General features: G+C 40.9%; 1 protein-coding gene across 1 annotated transcript; it reads right to left on the minus strand.

Annotated features, from left to right (window-relative positions):
- Positions 1 to 664: 664 nt before the first annotated feature.
- LOC115363127 (aconitate hydratase, mitochondrial-like) lies at positions 665 to 23380 on the minus strand. Its single transcript, XM_030057213.1, has 18 exons — positions 23309 to 23380; positions 20452 to 20588; positions 19407 to 19665; positions 17580 to 17672; positions 17010 to 17168; positions 16714 to 16864; positions 15699 to 15803; positions 14762 to 14853; positions 14077 to 14182; positions 13467 to 13624; positions 12823 to 12896; positions 12568 to 12679; positions 9083 to 9265; positions 8496 to 8591; positions 7265 to 7456; positions 6226 to 6358; positions 5243 to 5364; positions 665 to 4734 (listed from the first exon to the last, which is right to left on the minus strand). Exons 1-18 carry the CDS (start codon positions 23342 to 23344, stop codon positions 4603 to 4605), a joined length of 2340 nt encoding a protein of 779 aa, XP_029913073.1. The 5' UTR covers positions 23345 to 23380; the 3' UTR covers positions 665 to 4602.
- Between the last annotated feature and the right edge of the window lie 1395 nt (positions 23381 to 24775).

Raw genomic sequence — 24775 nt, forward strand, 5'->3', positions numbered from 1 at the left:
AAAAACGGCGCGGAAACGGTTTGACCAGCAAGTCAGCTTGTCGGTGTGTTTTAATGAGACTGTGCAGGCACAGAGAGTCATCCTGTACTGCATTACAGTCCAGACGGGCACACATGGTCGCTCATTCAGTTTGACTGGTATAGAGATTGCAGCGCTTGTTGGGTTTAATTTTTTCCTCCTTCTTCTTCTCTTTTGTGGTCTGTTTTGTTTAACAGTAAAACACTGTGCATTGTGTTTGGTTGCATGATATGTGCAGTATAAATAAAGTTTAGTTTAGTACCATTTGCCAAAACAGCGTGGAAAAAGTAAAAAAAAAAAGAAAAAAAAAAGTAAAAGTGATGTATGCAACTTTTGCTCAGTAAATCGATAGAACCAAGTGCCTATAATGTGTATTGTCTCATTTTGTTTTACCACTGCAGCACAAAGTGTCTCTGTTATGTGATTCCTAAAATGAAACAATGCCCATCTATAAATTAACTTTTGTCTAAGACTTGTTTTTGATTCTTGATCTTGGGAAGTTTGAACTTCCGAGGAGCACCTGAACGCAGCAGCGGACAGTGGCAGCTGGCCCAAGCCCGTGCCACGCCAGGCCATACAGATGTTGACAGGCAAGTACGATCATCAATGACTTCATGAGATCACTGAGAAAACACACACAAACAAATCCACTTCTGAAATTTAATATTTATTAATTTACCATTTATGTTGTACATACTGAGATCTCATCTTAAACTTGCAAGCTTTAAAAGTGCAAGCGTCTCAAATCACCTACTTTAACAAAATAAAGATTAAAGTTAAAACAGGTGGGATTAGTGATAAGGGGGGTTCATCACTATGAAATAACATGGCAATCACAACAGCTGTTTGCATGAGATAGTTACATTTCCATTTGTTTGCTATGTTTGAACAAATCACTGCTGTTACTGAAGAATTTATTTAAAACACACCAGAGAGGACCTGGCCAAACAGAGCCTGGGTACAAAATGACACACTGGGCATGCTAGAGGACGATGCCATTAACATCATTTGATTTGTCACTTTACAGTAGCTCTTAGAAATTCAAAGACCTGGACCAGTGAACAAAGCATTATCGTACATCACAGTATAAGCAAAATGCCCCACAAGCGCCTGGTATGGATGTGTATATATGAGGAAAACGATCTATCACTGAAGGTAGCAAACATTTCTGAAGGTATTTCACACTGGACATGGTTTTCTGTTGAGCCTTGCAGGAACCGACACCCTGTTCATATTCAAACACTGCTGCACATGGTCGACTTTGAAATGTCAACATGACAGTAGGTAGTTTGGTGCACAGTAACAAATTCAGTTTTCAACCACAGCTGATCGAGAATAACTCTGGACCAACAATCCCAAGTGATTCAGCAGGAATATTCAGTTTCATTTTCATATTTCATGGAGTATTTTGATGAGGCATCTTTGGCGAGTACTGCACTAAAGAGATCAGGAGTGTTGAAAATGTTTTACCGTCAAAGTGCTGAGCTCCATGAGCGGCTAAACCAGTGTTTGTGATGATCCTGTGAGTGTTGAGCCAAAGGTTCATGTGCCTAAACACGACATATATATATATATCATGGACAACTAAGTGTGTTTGTCTCAACCTTGGGCCACCCCTGCTTCCAATCACCTCCATCCCTCAGAACACCTTAAAACACAACTGAAATCAAACAAAAGTAAGAAAATTAAACCACACCATCATGAGTCATCTTCATAAAAAAATAACAATCCCTTTTCATTGTCTCAGACATCAACCCAGCAGCTGCGTGCCGAAAGCCTTTCAACAGGTATAATACAATACCACGAGTCTCAAAACACTGAGCACAACTGACAGCTACAATCCAATATCTGTGCTTAGCCTCTGATTGCACCCTAAAATCCGCATGTCACGTGGCTTGTGAAAATATTCGAGTTGGGTGGGAAAGGGGAGAGAAAGACGGAAACTGTCGGGTAAGATTCAGTTTAATAAAGACAATAGAGGGGAGGCAGCATCGCTACGTTATGTTACAACGGCTCACCCAGAGCAAAAGGCTCTGCATTTAGACAGGCAGCGTACAGCAGCTCTCTTGCTCTCTCCATACATTTATATATATATATATATCTCTATGTTTACTATATGTACACAGCCCCTATACAAAGTGCAGCTATATATCACATCATTTACACACAGGTCCAAACTTGGGTGACTTTTTAATACATGGAGATTTGCCTTTGGGATCTATGGCTGATTATTAATCCAAAGAACCAGCTGTTTCTTCTGCAGGAGAGTAGACAGATTTTTAGATTTTCTACATGACGAGATCTAAACACAGAGGCCAAAACAGCACTTAAATAAAACACAGCTGCAATGACCTCTAACATCTGCAGGCCTATAAATCTAACTATTTATTTGGCTCAATCTACATACATCATGGCTAGATTCAAGACGAAATGTAACGCCACGATGAGCTTGAATCTTGAACTGTGTACCGAGTTGAATTCACATGTATGTAATAATAAATATTATCCGCTGTATGATGTCAGTCATTTGGAGTCACACGCTAAATACAGTGGGATACTGAGGAGTGGCATGTTTACAGAGGAAAGCGTGGCATAGCACACCTACAACTACTTCCCTAACACTATGGAGTGCTAGCGTACAGGCGTCTGGACTTTAGATTGTGCGTTAGTTTACGTCTGTAAGAAGACAGTAGGCCTCCTCACACTGATGAGGACCGAACCCCAACCTGAAAAACATATTCAGCTCAAAGACAAACAGCCATTAAAGCTGCACTAGACAATTTCACACGGAAGCGAGGGAACGGAAGAATCTGGACTTCAGTACCCAGAAATCATGTAACAGGATGTGAGTATGTGGCGCGGTTATGTTTATCACACCTACGGTCTGTGATCTCTTTGTACCAAATGAAGCTAAAGGGACAACAGCCAAAAAGAACTAACATCGCTGAGTCCAGCTTTCTTTGGACACAGCGCTCACTCACTGCTCTTCACGAAAATGTTTCTATTTTCACTATTTTTTTTTTTTTTTGTAGTTTCAATTTTCCACTTTCTATGAGCGATGAACATTTCTGGTAGCCACACCTGAGAATTTCATTTGGTAAACAGGGCGACTTGAGTGTTTCAGCTAACAGATGCATGCTTTTCTTTGCTGCAGTTACACACGGTGGCTACGACTAAAAAGATGAGTAACTTTTTACATCAAAATCTTGCCTAATGCAGCTTTAATGTTTAGCCCATTTCACCAAAACGTGTCAGGTTGTGGTTTGATCCGAGCAAGCCAGCCTGAGGACCTGGCCAAAACACAAAGAGAGACATGGGACAGGCAAAGAGGGGACGGACAGATGGGAACACAGACCATTGCACATCGCACACAGACACACAAAGGACAGATACAGACGGAGGGGAAAAAATATGGCAAGACTACTGTAGCGCTAAGACGACAGCAGTGTGCGTTCTAGTTTGTTGTCCTGCCCGTAGAGACACACAAACACACAGAAAAGGTTTACGCACAATGAGGCGTTACATGCAGGAGCCCAAAAATAAAAGAGAGAGCGGAAAACAAAGATCATCGGGGAGTGGAAAGTACAAAGCTCAAGAGATTTGGTTGAAATGTACAGAGTGGCATGTGGAAAAATTCTTATTCAGACAACAAGCATCCAAAACAAGATGTCAGACTCACTGAGAACAGTGTGTGAAGAGCAGGGGCCTTAGGGATTTCACTGATGCTACATACAGTAAATCTGTCAACCTGGCTGCTCACTTACAGTGTGAAAACTTGCTTGTTAAACTACAGCTGGAGGGGAAAAACGACCAATTGGCGCATTAGCCGGGAAAAAGCTACTCATATTTGGACTTCCTGACACAGCGAGGACAAGTGACTGGTCAAATACATTCATCTGAGTTGAGCATCTCAGGTTGGGCAGCTTATTTCACTGTTTGGATGGAGCAACTGAGACGAACGCTGACAGAGATCCAGGAGAGGAGTGTGTGCTGGATGGGATGCTGTGTGCGTGTTTGTGCGCCTGTGCATGAACGATACAGCAGGGTTGCAGTCGATGAGACAACAAATAAGCTCGACGAATACGATTCACGCCAAGGAAGCGCTGCCAATGCGAACAGCGCTGCCTCGAACAGAGGACACACACTGCTAAGCGATGCCTGCCATTACGTGCGCTGATTTGTGAGCACGCGTGTGTGTGTGCGTGTGCGTGTGTTTCTGCGTGCCAACCGGGAGTGCTTTCACAGTAATCTTGTCTGTGTGTGTTTGTGTCTGTGTGTGTGCGCTTTTCATCTGTACAGCGACCTTGTGTGTATGTGTGGGTTGTGTGCATGTGTGTGTGTGTGTGTGTGTGTGTGAATGGGCTGAGTCAGTACACTCCTTTCTACTGAAGCATGTCTATAGCTGTCCGTCTACCAGCCTAAACACAAAGAAATCTGGTTACCATCTACCTATTTCCCATCATCGTTTCCTCTTTGCGAAGCCCCTCCCTCTTGGCATATCCAGGCCCACATTTCTCCCGTTCATAATCCCCACCAAGGCCCCTCATTGGCCCTTTCAGGCCCCGCCTCCCCTCTCTCAAACAATTACTGGAGCTCCTTCATCCGGTTGAGCGCGGAGCCGGCCTGGAACCACTCGATCTGCGTCTCGTTGAAGGTGTGGTTTAGAGAGATGGAGTCCTTGCTGCCGTCGCTGTGCTTAATCACTGCTGTCACAGGCTGGAGGAGCAAACGGGAGGCAAACAGAGCTGATTTTCTTATACCTTTAGTCCTCATCTTTCCCAAATGTTATTGTACAGTACACAACAGCACCTCTGGGGGTCCATCTTTGGAGAATTGAAACCAGTTAAAGGTTTAACAATTCATTCAGAGCACTGATGCATCGATTAAAAACTGACGATACAAGTGCATCTATCTACTAAATAAATTAATAGTTAATTAATTGATTCGAATCATTCACATTATTTATGTTTTGTCAATCTAACAGAATGCTATGAATTGCAACTATCTGTCAATAATGTTTTCTTTTTACAAAAAAATAATGTTTGGTATTGCTTCATTTGGAAAAAAAAAAAAAAAAAACATTCTTACATACTGAATTGTGAAAGGTACTGAGTCGCTGTTAAGCTGAAAATTCACACCCCTAAAAACTGAAGCCTTATTCTTTGGGATGCAAGGCTAGGCTGTACTTTTGATTAATGCTGGGTTCATAATGAATATTACTCACCTTGCCGGGGCCAAAGCTTTTGAGTCCCATGATGGAAATCTTGTCGTCGGGGCGGATTTTGTCATAGTCGTGGGGGTCGGCAAAAGTCAGAGGCAGGAGGCCCTGCTTCTTCAGGTTAGTCTCTGTGGCAAGGATGAAGAAAGGATGCCAGGAGAGTGAAAAGACAGAATAAGGAGGAAAAGAGAAGATACTGGCACGTTTTTGTAAACAGAGGGGCTCTCTGCCTTAGTGGAGCAGATGCATTCCACAGCAACACAAACTCATGGAGAACAATACACACCCTCAGTTAAGTGAGCTTGTGTGTGTATGTGTGTGTGTGTGTGTGTCATGATGAGCTGCTCCTTTTTTTTTGTTCAAACAGGCAGTACCAAACTTATGTGTGTTTATATCCTTTCATGTTGATAAATGAGAAGATGATGTCTTTTTCTTTTACTATGCCGTTGTTGTCCCTGTTTTGCGATGATGTCTTTTGCTGTTGTATTTTGCACTGTATTTCTATAGCCTTTTATGCCACCAATGACTGTATACAGCAAAATTCCATAAAGGATGATTAAATAATACATAAGACTGTGTATTAAAACTGTTCTGGAAGTGCCAAGGAAGCCCTGTTAGTCAAACCCGTCCTCAAACACTACCAAACAAGCTTTCATCTACTCAGAAAGCTTCTTACCCACACCTATCACACACAGCACTCCCAAATACTCCTTTATGAGCACAAAGTGGCACTTAGAGAAATGTTCCCATAAATTGGAGACACCTGAACACATCGTCAATGTTATAGTCTCAGTATTGTAAAAGTGTAAATCCTCAGTAATGCAATCACAAGCTCAGAGACCTTTCTCTGCTTTTCACAAACAAATAAATCAGATCTAAAATTCGACATCTCCAGAGACGCCAGAATGTCTTTAAAATGTGTCCAGAGATACACAAGTGACATATTGATTATAGCTGCTTATTCTTCATCTCAGAGCCCTGACACTTACCGTGGATCCTGGCAAAGCTCTTGACTATAATGGCGCGTCCTCCCAGGTGCCGGGGCTCCAGGGCGGCGTGCTCTCTGCTGGATCCCTCTCCGTAGTTCTCATCTCCAATCACCACCCAGTTGACTCCGTTAGCCTGGGGAGATGAGAGCATGAGACGAAGATCAAACATACATGGAAATGGCTGTAAGGCTGAATGGAGTGCTAATGTGGCTTAACTTTATTGTGAAAAGTTGTAACAGCATTGGTTGAAATCCAAGCAGGACTGCACGATTACGCTTGTAATTAGAATTCCAATTATTTTGCTGAAGGGTTTCACCGCAGTTACATATCATGAGTGTTAGTCGCAGTGATTTACACTGTCTTCATGTATTTGTCAGTAGACCAAATGGAATTAAATTAAATTGCTTAATATCACAGGCTACACTAAAATATTGATACATGATTGTACATGCAACTTTGTCCACTGGCACCATAAAATTAGAGTATGAAATATCCCTTTGAGAAACGTAAACATTAATACCCAGATATCATGTGATGTGAATCCATAAACTCATGTTTACAAACCCGTCCGTTTTCGCTGCCATTTAGCAGTTTGTATTTTGCTCTTCAGACTCAATTCGTTACTTCCTGTGGGCAGAAAGTGTCCGTTACACCAGAATTTCATCTGGGCAAATGCGGCAAAGTTCAATTAGTCAGGATGATACATTCTGTTGGAGTCCCACTGTGTGATTAAGTCTAATAATACAGGTGCACTTTTACATAAATCACTATAGGATATGGTGCAACTTTATTTGTACAGCACTACTACGTTGCATGGTACAGAATCTCTGAGCACAATGTAATAATGAGTGTATTTATATAACACCTTTCAAGCACAGAGCACAAGGTGCTTTGCATGGAAAGATAAAATACTATGATAATAAAATACAAAGATAAATTACACAAGTCCAGTGATAAGAACCTACAAACCTAAAATGCAAAAACCAGGATAAAAAAAATTAAAAACAACCGAAACGGCATCTTGTCCGGCCAGGCTCACCTTGTAGTGGCGGGCCACATCAGGCACACCGCCATACTCTCCTGTCAGCTGGTTCTTGATCTTGTTGACGGCATCGTTCTCGATGTTGACTGCACCGATCAGCAGATTGTTGGAGATGTTGTCGAGGTGGCCACGGAACTTCAGCCAGGGCCCAGCGGCGCTGATGTGGTCGGTGGTGCACTTTCCCTTCACCTGGAAAACCGGAGGAACAGGAACGAGGAAGAGGAGGATGAGGGGAAGAGTAAAAGAAATTAAACAAATGCAATCAGCCATTGGTACCTCATTTTGTTCAATGGTATTCCAGTCATGTTAGGACAAACGCTTTTGAAAAGCAGTATGTTTAAAACCGTCCAAAAAACTGTACACAGAAACATGTTCTCCATTGGAAAAGCTGTCTGCCACCTTCTGCACATATTATTCCCATTTCCTCTTTAAACAAAGGAATACATGTGAAAGACAATATTATCCAGGATACTCTTAACTGTAAATATGTGGAGGCAAGACTTACTTAGCGGGGTCTCTGTTGAGTTTCCTGACCCACCACAGTGATCACACCCCTGGCATGTGACAGATAATACACTGCCCATGGCTTTGTCCCACATCCCACACTTATGGAATTGTGGTGTGCAGAGTGCACGTTCACACACCACTGAACACGTGTGGGAGACCATTACTTGTGTGAAAATACCCCAATCTAGGTCTACATTTAATGAATCCTTACCGTTAATACCGCTGAAAAGCAGTATTAACATAAATACACCAGTATAACTTCTTCAAGTGTGATCTAATTATTTGCTCATTTCCATTTTTATTTCCTTATTTATGCTTTTAGCTGACTGCTCATTTAATGGTTGGAATGCTAATTGGGCCTTCAATTCACATATTTATTTAGAAAATGTATTTAAAATTATTTCAGAACTGCTTCTGGAACTGGAAACGTCATCTGTCTGCCAAGTGCGTCCCACTATGTGTTGATCAAACTGCCTAGTACTTGCAGCCCTCACGCCTACTTTTACACTTGAGTTTGCAACTCAAGTGGCCAGACACTTGGCTGAGTTCAAAGACCAAAAGTATGGGTATTGGGACAGTCCTTGTTTTTTAATCCCCTACAATTTTTCTTCGCCTCACACTGCAACTACCTCTCCCTGACTCGCACATCCACAGTGACGTTCCATTCCTCTGTTGCTCCCTTCTTCACCAAACCATTTCTTCCCATCCATCCTCTCCTTACCTTGATCAGGACCCTCATGTCCTCCAGGTCTTTGCCGTGCCACTTGTCAAAGGGCTCCAGCAACTGCAGACGGTTGCTGGCAGGGTTCACATCCACCTGAGCAGCATCAAATCAGCATCAGATGTGAAGTGTTCATAACAAAACCAGACACTTTCATCACAAAAAGTATTTCAGAGGATGAAAAGGCAGCAGAATTCCAGATCAAAGAGGGTTTTATTAAAGCAAACAACTCTGCTCATTGCAGCCTAAGCCTTCATCAGTCTGTCAGTTTAGACTTGCAAACCCTTTCATATAAAGGTGAAAACTCTTACTTAACGATGACACCAGATGTTTGCTTCAGTAAATGTCAGTTTTATCTGCAAGTAAAGTGCCCTGCTATTCACTTTTGGAATTTTATTCTAACCATAATAATCAAAAAGTGCTGAGATAATGTGATACCAACAAAGTGCCCCATCAGAATGTGTCAGTGTTATTACAAAGTGTTTAACAGGACAAGTGTTTAACATCTGTCTGTCAGTTTTGTGATGTGTACTTTCTTAGGGTGCTTTCAGGACATTAAAAAGTGAACATGTTAAACATGAAATCACCTTGACAGAGCTGCTCTCTTTCGGCGGGTGCTGGTAGGTGTCCTGGCCCGGGTCAAAGTCCCTGGAGGGCAGCTCGTCACCAGTGGGCGGCTCCAGCTTGAACTTCTCTCCGTTGGGTGTGGTCAGGTAGTCGGTCTCGGGGTTGAAGTTTAGGGTTCCAGCGATGGCCAAAGCGGTGACAATCTATATTACATTACATTGAATAATCCATTTAAATTTCAACATCATGGTACACCAGGTAGCTCACCGGATAAGAGCGCATACCATGTATTAAGGCTGAGTCCTAATCGCAGCGTCCCTTTGCTACATGTCATTCCCTCTCTCTCCCCTGCCTTTCCTGTCTCTCTCTACTGTGACTGTCAAATAAAGCAGAAATGCCAAAAAATAACCTTTAAATTTCAACATCATTAAATTCAGGAGCAACACACAGAGGCGTCAAATTAAACAGCAGGACTGCTTTGATTGCAAAGGTAGAAAACCAGTCTCAGCATATTTAAATCCAGGAAGCAGAGGAGAATGGGCTCAGCTGCAATAAATCTGTGAGCTTATTAGATGTATGTGTCATGTTGGCTGTGTTTTAGCTAGTTTGAGTAAAGGTGTGATGTATTATTAGTGCACATTTATTTGCTAATTGCAGAGCTTCATATTAACACGCATGGACATAATGGTTAAACACCTGGTTGGACAAAATGTCTCTCTGGATTATTCTTGTTTAGGTCAAGTATAATTTAAACATATTTAAATAATTGAGGGATAATGGCAGCAATTTATTATTACATATTTTGCAGAATTTAGAGCTTTACCAGGGTTTGGGTTGACCAAAAGCCATACCTATCCAGTTCTGTTTCAATTTAGGTCAGTCCAGGCTTAAATTTCCTGGTCTCAGTCTACGCTACTATTTTAAAAAAAGAGAGGAAATACTCAAACACTGCAGTGATGGCGTTTATTGGTGTTTACATCCAGTGGGAGAATGTTACTCCAGTGCATAGTTATTTTCTTTCTGTTTTATGGATTTGTGGTTCAAAGTAATAGTTTGGATTCTTATAATCATATTTGTTGCTCCATTTGATTGTAATACATCCACCAAGTTTGGTCCATTAACTCCTTCCATGTCGCAAGAACGAGAGTTGCACTGCGAGTGTACTGTTTCAAAATTAATCAAATACCCCAATTAATCGCCCGGGTGTTTGATATGCAAAATCAACTTGGATCCCAGGCGTTTAAAAGAACCAGGCGGCTATTCGCTGCAGGCCTTTATTTATTTTTGCACAGACCTGCACCAGGCCATTACTTTGATCACAGTTACTGTCCAACATATTTACAGTCGGTCGATTTAAGATTACGGTGCACCCTTTTTTTTCCTAACGTTAGCTAGCTCTCTTATTTTGACAGAAAACGGAAGCGCCGCACAGTTATTGTGCGGCATTTAATACGCAAAATGGGTGCAGACCCCAGGCGATTATAAGAACCAGGCGGCTATTTGCGGCCAGGCGATTAATTGGTGAAATACGGTAGATACAATCCGGAAAAAAAAAGATTTTGAAAAGTGACACAAAGCTGAAAAACTGTTGTTGTGCATCCCTCAAAACATTTTATTAGCTTTGTGTCACTGTACAAAATTGCGTTGTATTTCAGTCTGTATCTCCCTCATTCATTTTGGAGCAGGAGACTCCTGGTGAAGCTCTCATTCTTGCAGTCTTGGTCTCATTCTTCTAGTGGATGTATTATACTCAAATGGAGAAACAAATACAGTGGTGTGAAAAAGTGTTTGCCCCCTCCCTGATTTCTTAATTTTTTGCACATTTGTCAATCTTAAATGTTTCAGATCATCAAACAAATTTTAATATTAGACAAAGATAACCAGAGTAAATATAAAATACGGTTTTTAAATGATGATTTCATTTATTAAGGGAAAAAAGCTACCCAAACCTACCTGGCCCTATGTGAAAAAGTAATTGCCCCCCTAACCCTAATAACTGGTTGTGCCACCCTTGGTGGCAACAACTGCAATCAAGCGTTTGCGATAACTGGCAATGAGTCTTTTACATAACTGTGGAGGAAGTTTGGCCCACTCTTCTTTACAGAAATGTTTTAATTCAGCCAAATTGGAGGGTTTTCGAGCATGAAAGGCCTGTTTAAGGTCATGCCACAGCATCTCAATTGGATTTAAGTCTGGACTTTGACTAGGCCACTCCAAAACCTTCATTTTGGGTTTTTTAAGTCATTCAGAGGTGGACTTGCTGGTGTGTTTTCGATCATTGTCCTGCTGCATAACCCAAATGCGCTTGAGTTTGAGGTCATGAACTGATGGCCGGACATTGTCCCTCAGGATTTTTTGGTAGAGAGCAGAATTCATGGTTCCATCAACTATGGCAAGTCGTCCAGGTCCTGAAGCAGCCAAGCAGCCCCAGACTATCACACTACCACCACCATGTTTGACTGTTGGTATGGTGTTATTTCCATGAAATGCTGTGTTAGTTTTATGCCAGATGTAACGGGATGCACACCTTCCAAAAAGTTCAACCTTTGTCTGGTCAGTCCACAGAATATTTTCCCAAAAGTCTTGGGGATCATCAAGATGTTTTTGGCAAATGTGAGATTAGCCTTTGTGTTCTTTTTGGTCAGCAGTGGTTTTCGCCTTGGAACTCTCCCATGGATGCCATTTTTGCCCAGTCTCATTCTTATTGTTGAATCATGGACACTGACCTTCACTGAGGCAAGTGAGGCCTGCAGTTCTTTAGATGTTGTTCTGGCTTCTTTTGTGACTCTTGGATGAGTCGTCAATGCACTCTTGGAGTATTTTTGGTAGGCCAGCCACTCCTGGGAAGGTTCACCACTGTTCCAAGTTTTCTCCATTTGTGGATAATGGCTCTCACTGTGGTTCACTGGAGTCAAAAGACTTAGAAGTGGCTTTGTAACCCTTTCCAGACTGATAGATGTCAATTACTTTGTTTCTCATCTGTTCTTGAATTTCTTTAGATCGCAGCACGATGTGTTGCTTTTTGAGATCTTTTATTCTACTTCCCTTTGTCAGACAGGTTCTATTTAAGTCATTTCTTGATTCAACAGGTCTGGCAGTAATCAGGCCTGGATGTGGCTTGTGAAATTGAATTCAGCTCTCCAAAAAAATGTGGTAAATCACAGTCAATTCATGATTTAACAAGGGGGGCAATTACTTTTTCACACAGGGCCAGGTAGGTTTTGATAGCCTTTTTCCCTTAATAAATGAAATCATCGTCTAAAAACTGTATTTTATATTTACTTGGGTTATCTTTGTCTGATATCAAAATTTGTTTGATGATCTGAAACATTTAAGTGTGACAAACATGCAAAAAAATAAGAAATCAGGGAGGGGGCAAACACTTTTTCACACCACTGTATGATTATAAGAGTCCAAACTATCACTTTAATACGAAGCACCTGTCCTACTTTTTGAATGTGCAAATGCTAAATCAGTGCTACAGTCAGGTTTACCATTTCCTTACCTCAGGAGAGGTGACAAAAGCATGTGTAGCCGGGTTAGCATCATTCCTAGCAGTAAAATTCCTGTTGAAGGATGTCACGATAGTATTCTTCTCTCCTTTTTTCACATCCTTCCTGAAGAGGGCAAAAAACACACAGCTAGTTAGTCTGATGTGTAATACATCACTCATGGGATTCTCTGTTTTATCATCAGCCCTTATAATGTTTGTGCAGACTATTGAAAGTGAGTAAAAAACCTTTAAGAGCAACACACATACCTGTCCCACTGTCCAATGCAGGGTCCACAAGCGTTGGCCAGCACCACACCTCCGACATCACTCAGGATCTTAGCCTGGAAGACGGAAAAAACAAATCCCCAGAAATCACTGCTACTATCTTTCAATGACATGTAAAAGATTTTATGTATATCTATATCTATATCCATCTATATCTCTCTCTATATATATATATCTTGAAATCTATAACTTTGATTCAATCTTGCTCATTCCAGTCTTATAATGAAACTTGTTTCATTTTTATAGTGTAATTGCTGAAAGAAAATCTGAACGAGTTTTTGTTTAACAAATACTTTTGAAATCACTTGAAATTACAGTAATGTTTCATTTCAGCATCTGAGGGAAACTTTTGACTTGGTTATAGGATGCTATTGTTCATTAAACTCTACTGAACTGAAATTTACAACATGCTCAAAGTGAAGACAGTTTCCATTATAAGGTTTCCTGTACTACCTACAGTAGGTTCAAGCTAGGTTCTAGGTTCAAGCATATTTAAAGCTCAATGTGACTGTTTACAGTCTCAAAAGGGCTTTACATGCCACTGTTTTACAACAAACAGGACGCCACCACCTGACTTAATCCTCATAGCGGGCAAGAAATGTCACATTACTGAGGCTCTGACTTACATATCCATCCCTCTCGATAGTGGCGCGGATCTGTTCAGACCCAGGGGTAACAGTGAATTGGGCCTTGCACTTCAGGCCCTTATCCAGAGCCTGTTTGGCCAGAGAGGCTGCTCTGCCCATGTCCTCATAGCTGGAGTTGGTGCAGCTGCCAATCAGACCTACCAAGGTCACACAGACCAGCAAGAGTCAGATTACACGCTCGAAAGAAGAGAGAAGACAAGAAGGAGGAAACTGAAATGATGTGGGTTACAATTACGGGGACAGATATAGAACTACTCATCTATTTTTAATAACACAGCTTCTATATGAAAAGGGAAGAAAATAGCTGAGGCGAAGTCACTGAAAAGACCAGTACATTCTACAACTTGAAACCTGGATTTACATTCTACTCATTTTCTCAGACTGGCATTATTTCTATTCAGTAGACAATTTGGAAATAAGTCATTTCAGAGGACTGGCAAGATGACAGAATGACAGAATCATAATGTCAATTAATCATCTGATCAGTAACATGGCTTGTAGAAACAAAGAGCAAAAATATCAAATTTCACATGACGAAGCATTCCAGATATACTGGTAACCTGATACGCTTTTTGTCACAGATACTGACCGACTTTAACCTCCAGGGGCCAGCCGTTCTTCTTGGCTATGGCCCCGATCTCAGACACAGGGTGGGCCAGGTCAGGAGTGAAGGGCCCGTTGATGTGGGGCTTCAGCTGTCAGAGGAGGAGGTGAAAAGCATGGACACGACATTACAACAGGCAGAATAAGACAATCATAATAAGAGATACACTGTAAATATCAGCTTTGTTATTGTGGACATAGAAAAATTTACCAGAGGAAGAACGAGAGACTTCTGAAAAGCCTCAAGTCCTGCCATAATCACCGTGATAGATTACACATAACCAGTACTGCTAATGAGGCCATAATAAACGAATTAATGCATTAATTAGCAAATACTTTTCTGTCTACATTCTTGTCTTTGCATAACACATGTGAAGGCATTATCTTTATCTTAAAGAATTACAGACTTATAGTAGCTTCAAAGAAATACAATTTATGTAATTAAATCTAATTGGATTATCCTCTCGATAGAGGGAACGTGTGATTGAAGTGTAAAGTTTATATTTTGGATTGTTATTGATTTATTATATTAACAAGAATGTGTCGACACATCAAAGGATACACAGGCAGACACCACCATGATGACAAAGCAAGCATGATTACATCAAAGCAAGACAATGTTTCCAGTTATAATATTAATGGAAGGAAAGTAACCCTGAGGGTTTACTCACCTCGCTCAGGTTAATCTCAATGACTTGGTCATATTCACAGCCTTTATCTGGCACCAAGTCGTCTTTGAACTCATCAGACAGGGAGGCAATGTCTGAGAGATAGTGAAGGAGGAAAAAGAAAATAAGATGGAGACAAGGTAGGATGAGCTCAAAAGTCCATCTCTTATTAGCTTCTGAAATTTAATGCCTTAATACTTAATTTAAAGTTTTTTTGACTGAAGTTGCCAGTAGCCACTGTTTTGTGTCAAAATTCTGTATCTTTAAGGTCTTGCCAAACGTTTCCCAGATATATGGTTTCCTCCAGTTTTATTCTTGTCAGGAGTAGGAAAGCCTCTGAAACAACATTTGGACCACCACGGGACACTAAAACTCCCAAATAAAACCCAGACTAAAGAAATTCTTTTAGGTGGGCTAGCAGCTCTTTAAGGCAGAGTGACCCACCACACTAATTCCATAGGAGAAGAAACTCGTAAATCACTGTCTTTAAATTAATAATCAGTTCATGGAATACAAAAGTCAGCAGTCAAATGAATAAAAGGTACAAAGACAGTAACATCACACTGCAGAATTTACAGATTGCTTTTATGTAGCTGTGGGAAGGGAGGGACCTTAAAAAAAGGCCACCATATCAACAAACTACTGCACCATCTAACCCCAGTATAGAGATATGGGTGTGATTATATGCATAATTACGAAATCATCAGTGCTTGTTATACTGCTGAATAAGACGGGTGGGAAACCTGACCTAGAGGAGTTGTCACCACATCAAAATTTTCACCTGTATTGTTTTTAGTTTCAGTATCAGTGTTAGATGGTCTAAATGTAGTTTAAACACATTCCAAGGAACAGTTTTTTGGTGAAACATAGTTGTGCAATTTGTGGCCCAATAAATAGCAAGATGGAAATGTTTCCTGGTCTCTGAATGTCCAGCACTGACCTCCACGGCCCGTTGCATGCATGTAGGTCCTCATGCGGTGGTTGTAGGGGAACACAGAGGTAGTAGCTCCAATCTCAGCTCCCATGTTGCAGATAGTGGCCATACCTGGAACAATAAAGGAAGGACAAAGGAAAGTGCACCAAAGTTAGTAAGAATTATTAGTTATTTTCCACATATTCCATAACTGTGGGAGAGAAGAGTCTTGAAGCCGTCAGAGACGGTTCCCCAGACAGGGATTAAATAAAAGACAGGCCTTAGTCTTGAGCGATATTGAAAAAACAATAATATCTCAATATTTTGTGGGATTTTGCCAATAACGATAACTGACGATATTTTGCATCCCTCAAAAATGTTTAAAACAAACAAACAAACGGAAATATGTGTTTGTGTTGTACTAGGTTGCTCTTGTTAATAGTATATTAGATGCTGTTAATGTTATTGTCAAATCCATTGTTGTGGCAAAATATGAAACCCTCTGCGGTTTATGCTCCAGAGTTTGGCGAAATGAATCAAACAAATTAGGCAGAGGTGTTTCAATGAAATATTTCTGGCTAGGCAGGCTGTCCTAAGTAGTCAATGTTGTTTGAAAACATCTCTCCTCCGCCTGAATTGGTACCATGTCCTTTGCAATGTACTTGGTGACAGTGTTGGTTATTTCTTGCCATCTGTTGCCCTTCTTGTCATAAGGCACTCTTTTGCAGAATGACTCTGCCATAAAGCTAATGAAACTTGGACTAAATCTAAAAAAGCCCAGAACTGTGTGGAAATGAAGGAGAGACAGAGGATGGAGCAATAATCTGTTAAAACTGCTTCCTTGGAGCTTTAATTTAAACCTTCATTTTCTTAAGGACTAACACTAAATCCAGGAATATTTCAATCCATGAACCAGAGAGTGAATTAAAGTTATGCCAGTTTAAAAAGGCATTTCAGTCTACAACAGGGTTTAATCACTGTCTGGGAATTTGCAGCTTCCATCAAAACCCACAGGGCATCATGTGATGTATTCAGTCCTCACCAGTGCATGAGATGGAGTCGACTCCAGGACCGTGGTACTCCACAATGGCCCCAGTGCCTCCCTTCACAGTCAGGATGCCAGCCACCTTCAGGATGACGTCTTTGGGAGAAGTCCAGCCGGACAGGGTGCCAGTCAGCCGCACTCCAATCACCTGAGGAGAAAACAGATCAGATATATAGAAACAGAGAGAGCCATTTGTGGTAGAAAGCAATGGTTAAAACAGGGATGAAATGTAATACTTCATAAAATTTTAATGACATCAAATCATAAGATACCAAAAGATGCTAAGAACTCACTTTGGGACACTTGAGCTCCCATGGGATCCCAGCCATAACATCAACAGCATCAGCTCCTCCCACTCCAATACAGATGGCACCCAGGCCACCGCCATTGGGTGTGTGGGAGTCTGTACCAATCAGCATCACTCCTGGGTACGCATAGTTCTCTAGGATAATCTGGGAAGGAAAGGGACACTCAGCCAGGTTCAGCAATAACACACTGCACTTTGAACTGCATTTTTAAACAGACTGCTATTCAAAGAATTAACACTTTTGGCACCACTGAACACACTGGAGTGTATCAAGAGGCATATGAGGCACTGACCCAGGGCTGGAATGTGTGTTCAAGCTCAAAAAACTGTTTCTATGTAAGGTGTGTATGTTGCACACACACTGACCAGAATTTATTAAGGTATGTCCATATTTATTATTTTATCATCTAAGCATTTTGTTAAACAGGCCATGTGCCTGAACTGCAGCCTTCCTGATGGTTCATATACTGAGATGGGTGCAGTCCAAAACATCATATTCCTGCCTACTGGAAAAGTTGTTGCTGATTGCAGCATTTTAAATAAAAATAAACTCTACCTGATGGATGATCCCTGAGCCTGGTTTCCAGAAGCCAACTCCATATTTGGCTCCAGCAGTTGCAAGGAAGTTGTAAACTTCCTGGTTCACTTCCTGAATGAGAGGAAACAGAGAGTTAGGGCTTCCGTTGAGCACCTGATATTTTCAGCCTTAAGTAAGGTTTATGTAACCTCCAGAGAATAAATTTGGCTGCAGCCTTGAATTCATATAATCCCTGTTACTCAACTTGACCTCTACGCAGCTAGATGACACAAGGCTAAGCAGCCACGTTGGTCAAACAGTCCTCAAATCTTGACTCAGACTAGTGGTTTCTTGTGAGAAGTTTATATTTTGTGACTTCAGCTTTGTTTTACTTCCTTGTGTTTGTGTTACATCATTCTGTGCTATGACTATTGACTTGTTAGACCTATGTAGGCTCATTCTTTGTGAGGCCCTCGATGCTTATGATGAATACAAATAAAGGACCTTGAACTTCTGTCTTGCATGCCCCTTTTTTCTTTCCAATTCTCTGAATACCCCAAAAACATGACACAGAGGTTAGACTAACAGTATTGGTTGTATGTACAGTAATATCAACACCAAAAAAGATCTCTTCCATCAAAACTCAATTTTCAATCATTCATACCTGCGTATACCCTGTAAAGGGGCATGAGGGACCAGAGCCAAACTCAATATAGAAACAGCAGTATTGATTAAATGTGAGAATCAGCCAGTGAAAGTCATCCATGCCAACAAGACACAGCAAATACCTAAAATATGCCCCACTTGTCCAGTTAGGCCAGAAGGTCAGAGTTTGATTTCTTTTTTTTTAAATAACCACTTAACAATAAATTTATGTATTCATTTATTCATATCAAAGTGAGAGAAGCTTTTCTCTAAGTGTACACAACAAAAAAAAATGGGTAAGAAAAAGAGAAACATAATAAAAGCCAGAGGAGAAACTTGGATCACCAGCAAGTCTCTCCCTCCCTCCATCTTACAAACACATTAACAGGACCTGACGAGGTGTTGTCAGCTTTGTACTTGACTGCTGGCTCCTGTTGTGGGCAGGCTGTGTTTTTGTGGTAATTGTCAGTGCCTTTAAAAGCAATGCATTAGCTCAATTCATCTTAATCTGACATCACAGACAAATGGAACCTATGATACCGTGTTCATTAATCAATTTCAATCAAATGACTATCCCTGCCACGATGAAAAAAACAATCATTTACTTTTCACTTTGTAATTCAAAGCTCCCAGTGCCATGACCGCTCTCCACAACAGTCTAACTACCTCTAGAGGAGGCATCCAGTCTGATATGAAAAGGCACAACACACAGGGAGCCAGCTACAGAATAGAGAGGCAGCAATAACAAACTGTTCAACTGGTGAGAAATAATAACACCAGAAACTTTTTCTTTCAGCGCTCACCCTTTTGGAACAGTGACTCACCAATCCAAAGGGCAAAGCCAACATTTAAGCGAGCCAAGGCCATCACATATTCTTCTTAGTGTTGAATCCTGCCTCAAGTGACATTATTAAAGGGACACTCCAATGTTTTGGGCAAAATATCCTTTTTCCGACTTACCCAGACTGAGAGGAGATGTTTGACACCATTTTCACCTTGTAAGTCCGGTGGTTCAGTTTCTTGAGTATTCCTTTAACTACTTAGTCAGCAAACTCACTCACATGTGCTTTCGTTTATTCACTTATCTCCCTCCATTCCTCCATCTTTCACCTTCCTCGCATTCACCTCTTACTCCTTTCCTCTCACAGCAGATTTTCTCCTCCTCTAAATGAGCCAGATGATTTATCCACTTCCTTTATTTTCTGTCCCTTTCCTCCTCACCTTTGCTCTCTGCAGGTCCTGAGCCCCTCCGATCTGTGCCTCGATCAGGTGGTCACAGTGAATGGTTGAGGGCACAGCCACCTTTGGCAGACCGCTGCTGATGAACTGAAGCATAGCCATCTGAGCCGTAGCATCCTGCATGGCCACGCGGTCCGGACGCAGACGCAGGTAAGTGCGGCCACGGTCGATTTCTTGCCCCACTGGATCATCCAGGTGACCATACACGATCTTCTCAGACAGTGTGAGAGGCCTGTTGAGCCTGGTGGGTGGATTGTGGACATGTTGAGTCAAGAGTTGTGTTTGAAATTGAGAGTTTCTATGTTTGGTTGTGACGGGGACCCCCCAGGTGATAAACATACAGTGATAAAAGCAAAATTATGAGGATTTTGGACATATCATGGAAGGGTGAAATACTTCTTTTACTCAAGTCTCAATTTATTTGAAGTTTTTCATTTATGCCACAGGCATCCTCAGATCTCCAACCCAACTCCATTTTAAAAATTAACCCAAAAAGTTTTATCTATCAATAATTTTTTCCCAATGTAAAAATGTTTTTCCTGTATTTTGTACCATTGTCAAGTTCTTTCTTTATTTGCTATTATCAACAAGAACTACGAAAAATCCCTGGAGCCTAGAGGTAAATGGCTTGTCAGAGCAGCAAGGCTAGGGACTTATTGGTCATGAATTTATATTAAATAATATCTGCTGACAGATGACAAGACTGATGTCACTTAAACGACTTAAATGACCAAACAAAAAAGCTACAGTCAGCCAAAATGCTTTTCGTCCCACTGGATGAGAGCCAGTGGTTGGGTTAACAAGAGAAGAATTCCTTGTCATCTAAAGTTAGGTGGGTGGGGGGGTTGGGGAAGGACTGGGGGTCCTGCTGGCTCAGAGGACTCAACACTGTAAATGTCAAAAGATTTACTCTGTCACTGTAATAAACACCAGGCATACGCAAAGGCTTAGCTGTAAACAGTCTGGCCTTTGCATCTAATGCTATGTAAAAGAGCCTTTATGAGTCTGTAAAAAGGCAACTGCTGACCTCTTGCGCACGATTTTGATGTTCTCGCGCATCTTCTCATAGTTGACACTGGAGCCGGGCTCAAAGCGGCTCATGGCCACCTTGGCGCTGAAGGCTGACGAGACATGAAGTCGCCTTGCCCCAGTTCCAAGGGCAAGCTACACCAGGGGAGAGAGAGCACAATTCAGACTAATGACACCATGAACACAATTTTATGGTACAGTTTAAGGCCAAACACTCATCAAATTTTACAACACATTAAACTTTGAGTTGTAATGATTGGGTAGAAGGAAGAAGACAATTAAATTATGCAAGAGAGGGACCATGAGACAAGGAGCCATGCCAAGTAAATACGGTCACATGGTCTATCTTGCACTCAACAAGTGTCACAAGTGAAAATGCTTCAGGAAACAATACAATGTCCTATGCTAGAGGAAAATACAAGGATGAACCTCACACTATGTCCACAAACCAACACATTTTCTCTGCTGGGGGAGAATACTGGCAGTATCTGACAGCACAATTAACTTCTATGATACTGAGTCTGAATGTGTGAAGCAACTGAGGGATCCTGTGTGACACAGGTGGAAAAGTTATCCTCTAACCAACTACACTCTGTGGTCACTTGCCTACTATCTATCCTTCTTTCTGTCTTTTCAGTGGAAAGTCACTGCACTTGGAGAAAAGTGGGTGAAAGTTCATGTGACTCATATTTCAGTGGTTAGCCTCACCAGTTGGACTGTTATTGACAGTCTGGTACAGCAAATGGATAAATGTGTCTCCTGCACTGTAAGGCATGCAGCTCACCATAATTACAGAAGCTTTGTTGAGAGGCCAGACCTTGACAACATTATCACCTTAATCTAAAATGGCTGCTCCTATAAAATTCCATCATTATACATAATAAAACATGAGCGACATCAATAAAACAACCAAGCAGCTTCAGTAAACGCTACTGTAAGGCCACCCTGTGATTCTTTCCACATAATACAGATGAAATTATCATAAAATCACAGGTAATTTGATGGTGTTCCACATCATCTCAATCACAGCATGCATATTAGACTAGAGCAAGTAAGCCAGCCACAGTAGTAGGACAATTAATGTTATCTACCTCACAATTATCCAAATAATAAACTCAATAAATTAGCAAAGTAAACCTAAACCAATATCTGTGTAGCTCCAAGAAAAGGGTGTTCAAAGTTGAAGTTTATTTAGAGCCATAAATCACTGTTAACAGTCTCAGGTTTACAACAACTAAAAAACACCCCCTGACTTTATCCTCATAGCAGGCAAGAAAGAAAGTCCCTAAAAAACAGGATGGAACAGGGAAAAGTGAAAGAAATCTTGAGAAGGACCACAGAGAGAAGACCACTTCATGACCTGACAGGAGGGCAATTGGTGCCAACACAGTGACCTAATTACCAAAGTAATACAGTCATATTACGGAAGAAAACACACTAGCAAACAAAATAAAGACAACAAAACCACATAACACTAGGCTAAAAATAAATGTGTACAGGCCAGTCACCAAAATAAGGACTAGGCATATACTTAATGCTGCTTGGTTTAATTATGATGGGCAAAAAAAGGCAATCTAATATTAGCCCTCTTGTTGCCTCCAAATTTACTATTTTTTTAATCAACTGGGGTCAGTTTGACCTCATTAACTTCCAGAAAATTATAAGAATAAGAAATTGCTACCCAAGTTTGTGTGTCAAGCACTATAAGTGTCTTGTTGACTACCTAAATAGCCCTTTAAATAGAACATAACACACCCCATTAAACAACAAGGTTCCTGTGGGAATCCTGTTTTCCCTCCCAAATGTCACATTAACTATGTGTGGCTCTGGCACTGTACTACTGTACTACAACACATAACCACACCTGTACTACAGGTGTGGTTATGTTTGCTTTGGGCCCTAAAGCAGAGGGAAGCTTTTTGACAAATACAAATGGCATGCTGTAGTTCCTCAGTGTCATCCAAAACAACTAAAGCAAATACGAGAAAAAATGTTGATATTTCCTATATGTTTTATACAGCTTAAAAAAAAAAAAAAAAAGCCTGAGTTCAAATGGACCCCAAAGAAACACTGATGCGCACAAAATGTGTACAGGACACTGAAAACAAATCCTCATGTTTAATGTCATGGTTACCCACTTGTCCCCATTGAGTTAGCAAAAGCTATGAAATATAAAGCAAAGAATGATGTTAATTGTGTATTTCCAATGGTAATAGGGGGGGTACAGTGCCATGAGCGTGCCGGCAGCGGCTCAGCTGATGCTAAACAGAGAGCAGGTGCAGGGGCGGCTCAGGTAAGAAGGCCCGGCCATGCCTACCAGTAGATAGCGTTACACACTGCAGCTACATGAGAGGATGCTCGGCGAAAACACCGGGCTAATGAAGCTGGGAAATACACAGTGTTGAATGATTCGCTGCCCACACGGTATCCGTCAGTCTCAGCAGTGTGTTGAGCGGCAGGACGGCGGGCACAGAGAAGTGCGCACTGACAAATGCAGTAACCTTGTGATCACCTTGCTAACGCCGGACACGCTGGGCCGCCTCCACACACCATTTAGCTCAATGTGGACCTGAATGAATGTTGTTATCAGTGACACCGGGAGCCAAAGCACACCGCCGGGAAGCCAGCCGCGGTTATAACCGTCACAACGAGCGGCTAGCAAGAGTCAAACAGGGACACGGTGACCTGGGTGAGAGCGGCGCTGTGCGGGCTCTTCCCGGCGTTTATTTATCCGCCATTCATGAACCGCAAGCGACGGGGCTGGAAACACAACACACAACCTCTACATACTAACACATGTACCCGACACAGGCTCGGCGGAAAGGCTCTGTCCATGTAAAATAACGGTTTCTTACCCGAAGCCTAGTGACTGTCATACAGTAAGACGCCATTTTGTTCACTGACAAAGATGAGTGTCGCCGTGATGTGACGTTAGCGCGGCTTACTACGGGAGCTCGAGCGAGTGCCCGTTATGTTATTGCTGCGATAACAATTTTTAATTTTTTTTTTTGTAAATCTTTATTTCAGCTTATGACCAAAGGAGATCACAAAATTGTTTACAAATAAGTGAAGCATTAAGTCATGGAAACATAAAGTAGTGCAAAAGAGAGAAATACAGCGAAAACAAAACATAGGCTACCTAACAAAAAAAAAAAAAAAAACTGAAAAATAAATAAATAAATAGATAGATAAATAAATAATGACAAAAACGCGTCACTTAATGTCACTTAAAGACATTGAAACTATTGCACACATTCATTGTTTTGATAGGTTTTTGATAGGAAATTGTTGACACGTATTGTTCAATTTCTTTCATGAATACATCGATCTGAGTTTCTTTTTTATTAGCATTTATGATGTGAAATTTGTCAACAAGTAAATTAAATTAATGAATAAAAATGCATTTATCATCTTTGTTACTATAAACATTGCTATCAAATAGCCTATAAAGTTTCTATAGAAAAGAGTAAAATCTGAGAAAATGTTAGCGATTAAATTATTAACATCCTTCCACAGCCCATATGTAAATTTACAAGATCAGTGTAAGGAGGAGCCAGTTCACATCTATGTCACTCTTTAACTTTTGGAAGAAATGTTTCTCTGGATAGAATTTATGGACCAACTTAAATGAGTGTTATACTTTTTTTGTATTCATGAAGGAATTGGAACAGTAGCCTATATTACCTTTTTTTTGTAAGGTTTGTTTGGTTTTTGCCGTGTTTCCCTCTTTTGCACCACTTCATTGTGCAGAGTACTGTCTTTATGCTTCATATATTTGAAAGCAATGTGGTCATCTTCTTTGTGCATGACTTGAAATTTAGATTTTTTAAATGTTATTTATGTGAGATACTGTGGGATTGTCAGTTTACTCTCTGTCATTACACTCCTGTGATCAGTGCAGTGAGGATAAACCACATTATTTTAGGACCAAGTGCTGTGTCATAAACTTTTAAAATGTACGATATCCTATATGTACAGCTATTATTCCTATCCCTTGCCTACGATCGTCAGAATCCCGCGCTGTACTCCTTAAACATCTTTGAAAACATCACATAAATTGAATATAGGCTACTCAAAAATAAATGATCGATCCATATATATAGAACAACTTCCCTTTTGTTTGCATATTGTCTTTATGTTCTCTACTGATAGAAACATAAATAACAGTGAAATTTAGTCGTTTTTAGTCGTAAGGGTAAACCAAACTTATATCAGAGGATAAAACAAATACTCGGTGTAGCCTAGAATAAACATCCACGCACCATAGTATAAAATAAATAATCAGAAAAATAGATTTAGTGAATGCTCTAACATTACTGCCC

Source organism: Myripristis murdjan, chromosome 8, assembly GCF_902150065.1.
Source record: "Myripristis murdjan chromosome 8, fMyrMur1.1, whole genome shotgun sequence".
In the NCBI taxonomy this organism is placed as follows: domain Eukaryota; kingdom Metazoa; phylum Chordata; class Actinopteri; order Holocentriformes; family Holocentridae; genus Myripristis; species Myripristis murdjan.

Bases quoted from the DNA above. Each gene is read 5' to 3' on its own strand.
- LOC115363127 (XM_030057213.1), bottom strand. From the start codon at position 23,344: ATGGCGTCTTACTGTATGACAGTCACTAGGCTTCGG. The intron at 20,589-23,308 runs GTAAGAAACCGT...CCCCTGGTGTAG, and splicing joins TGACAGTCACTAGGCTTCGG to CTTGCCCTTGGAACTGGGGC. The intron at 17,169-17,579 runs GTAGAGTTTATT...TTTCCTTCCCAG, and splicing joins GCTCAGGGATCATCCATCAG to ATTATCCTAGAGAACTATGC.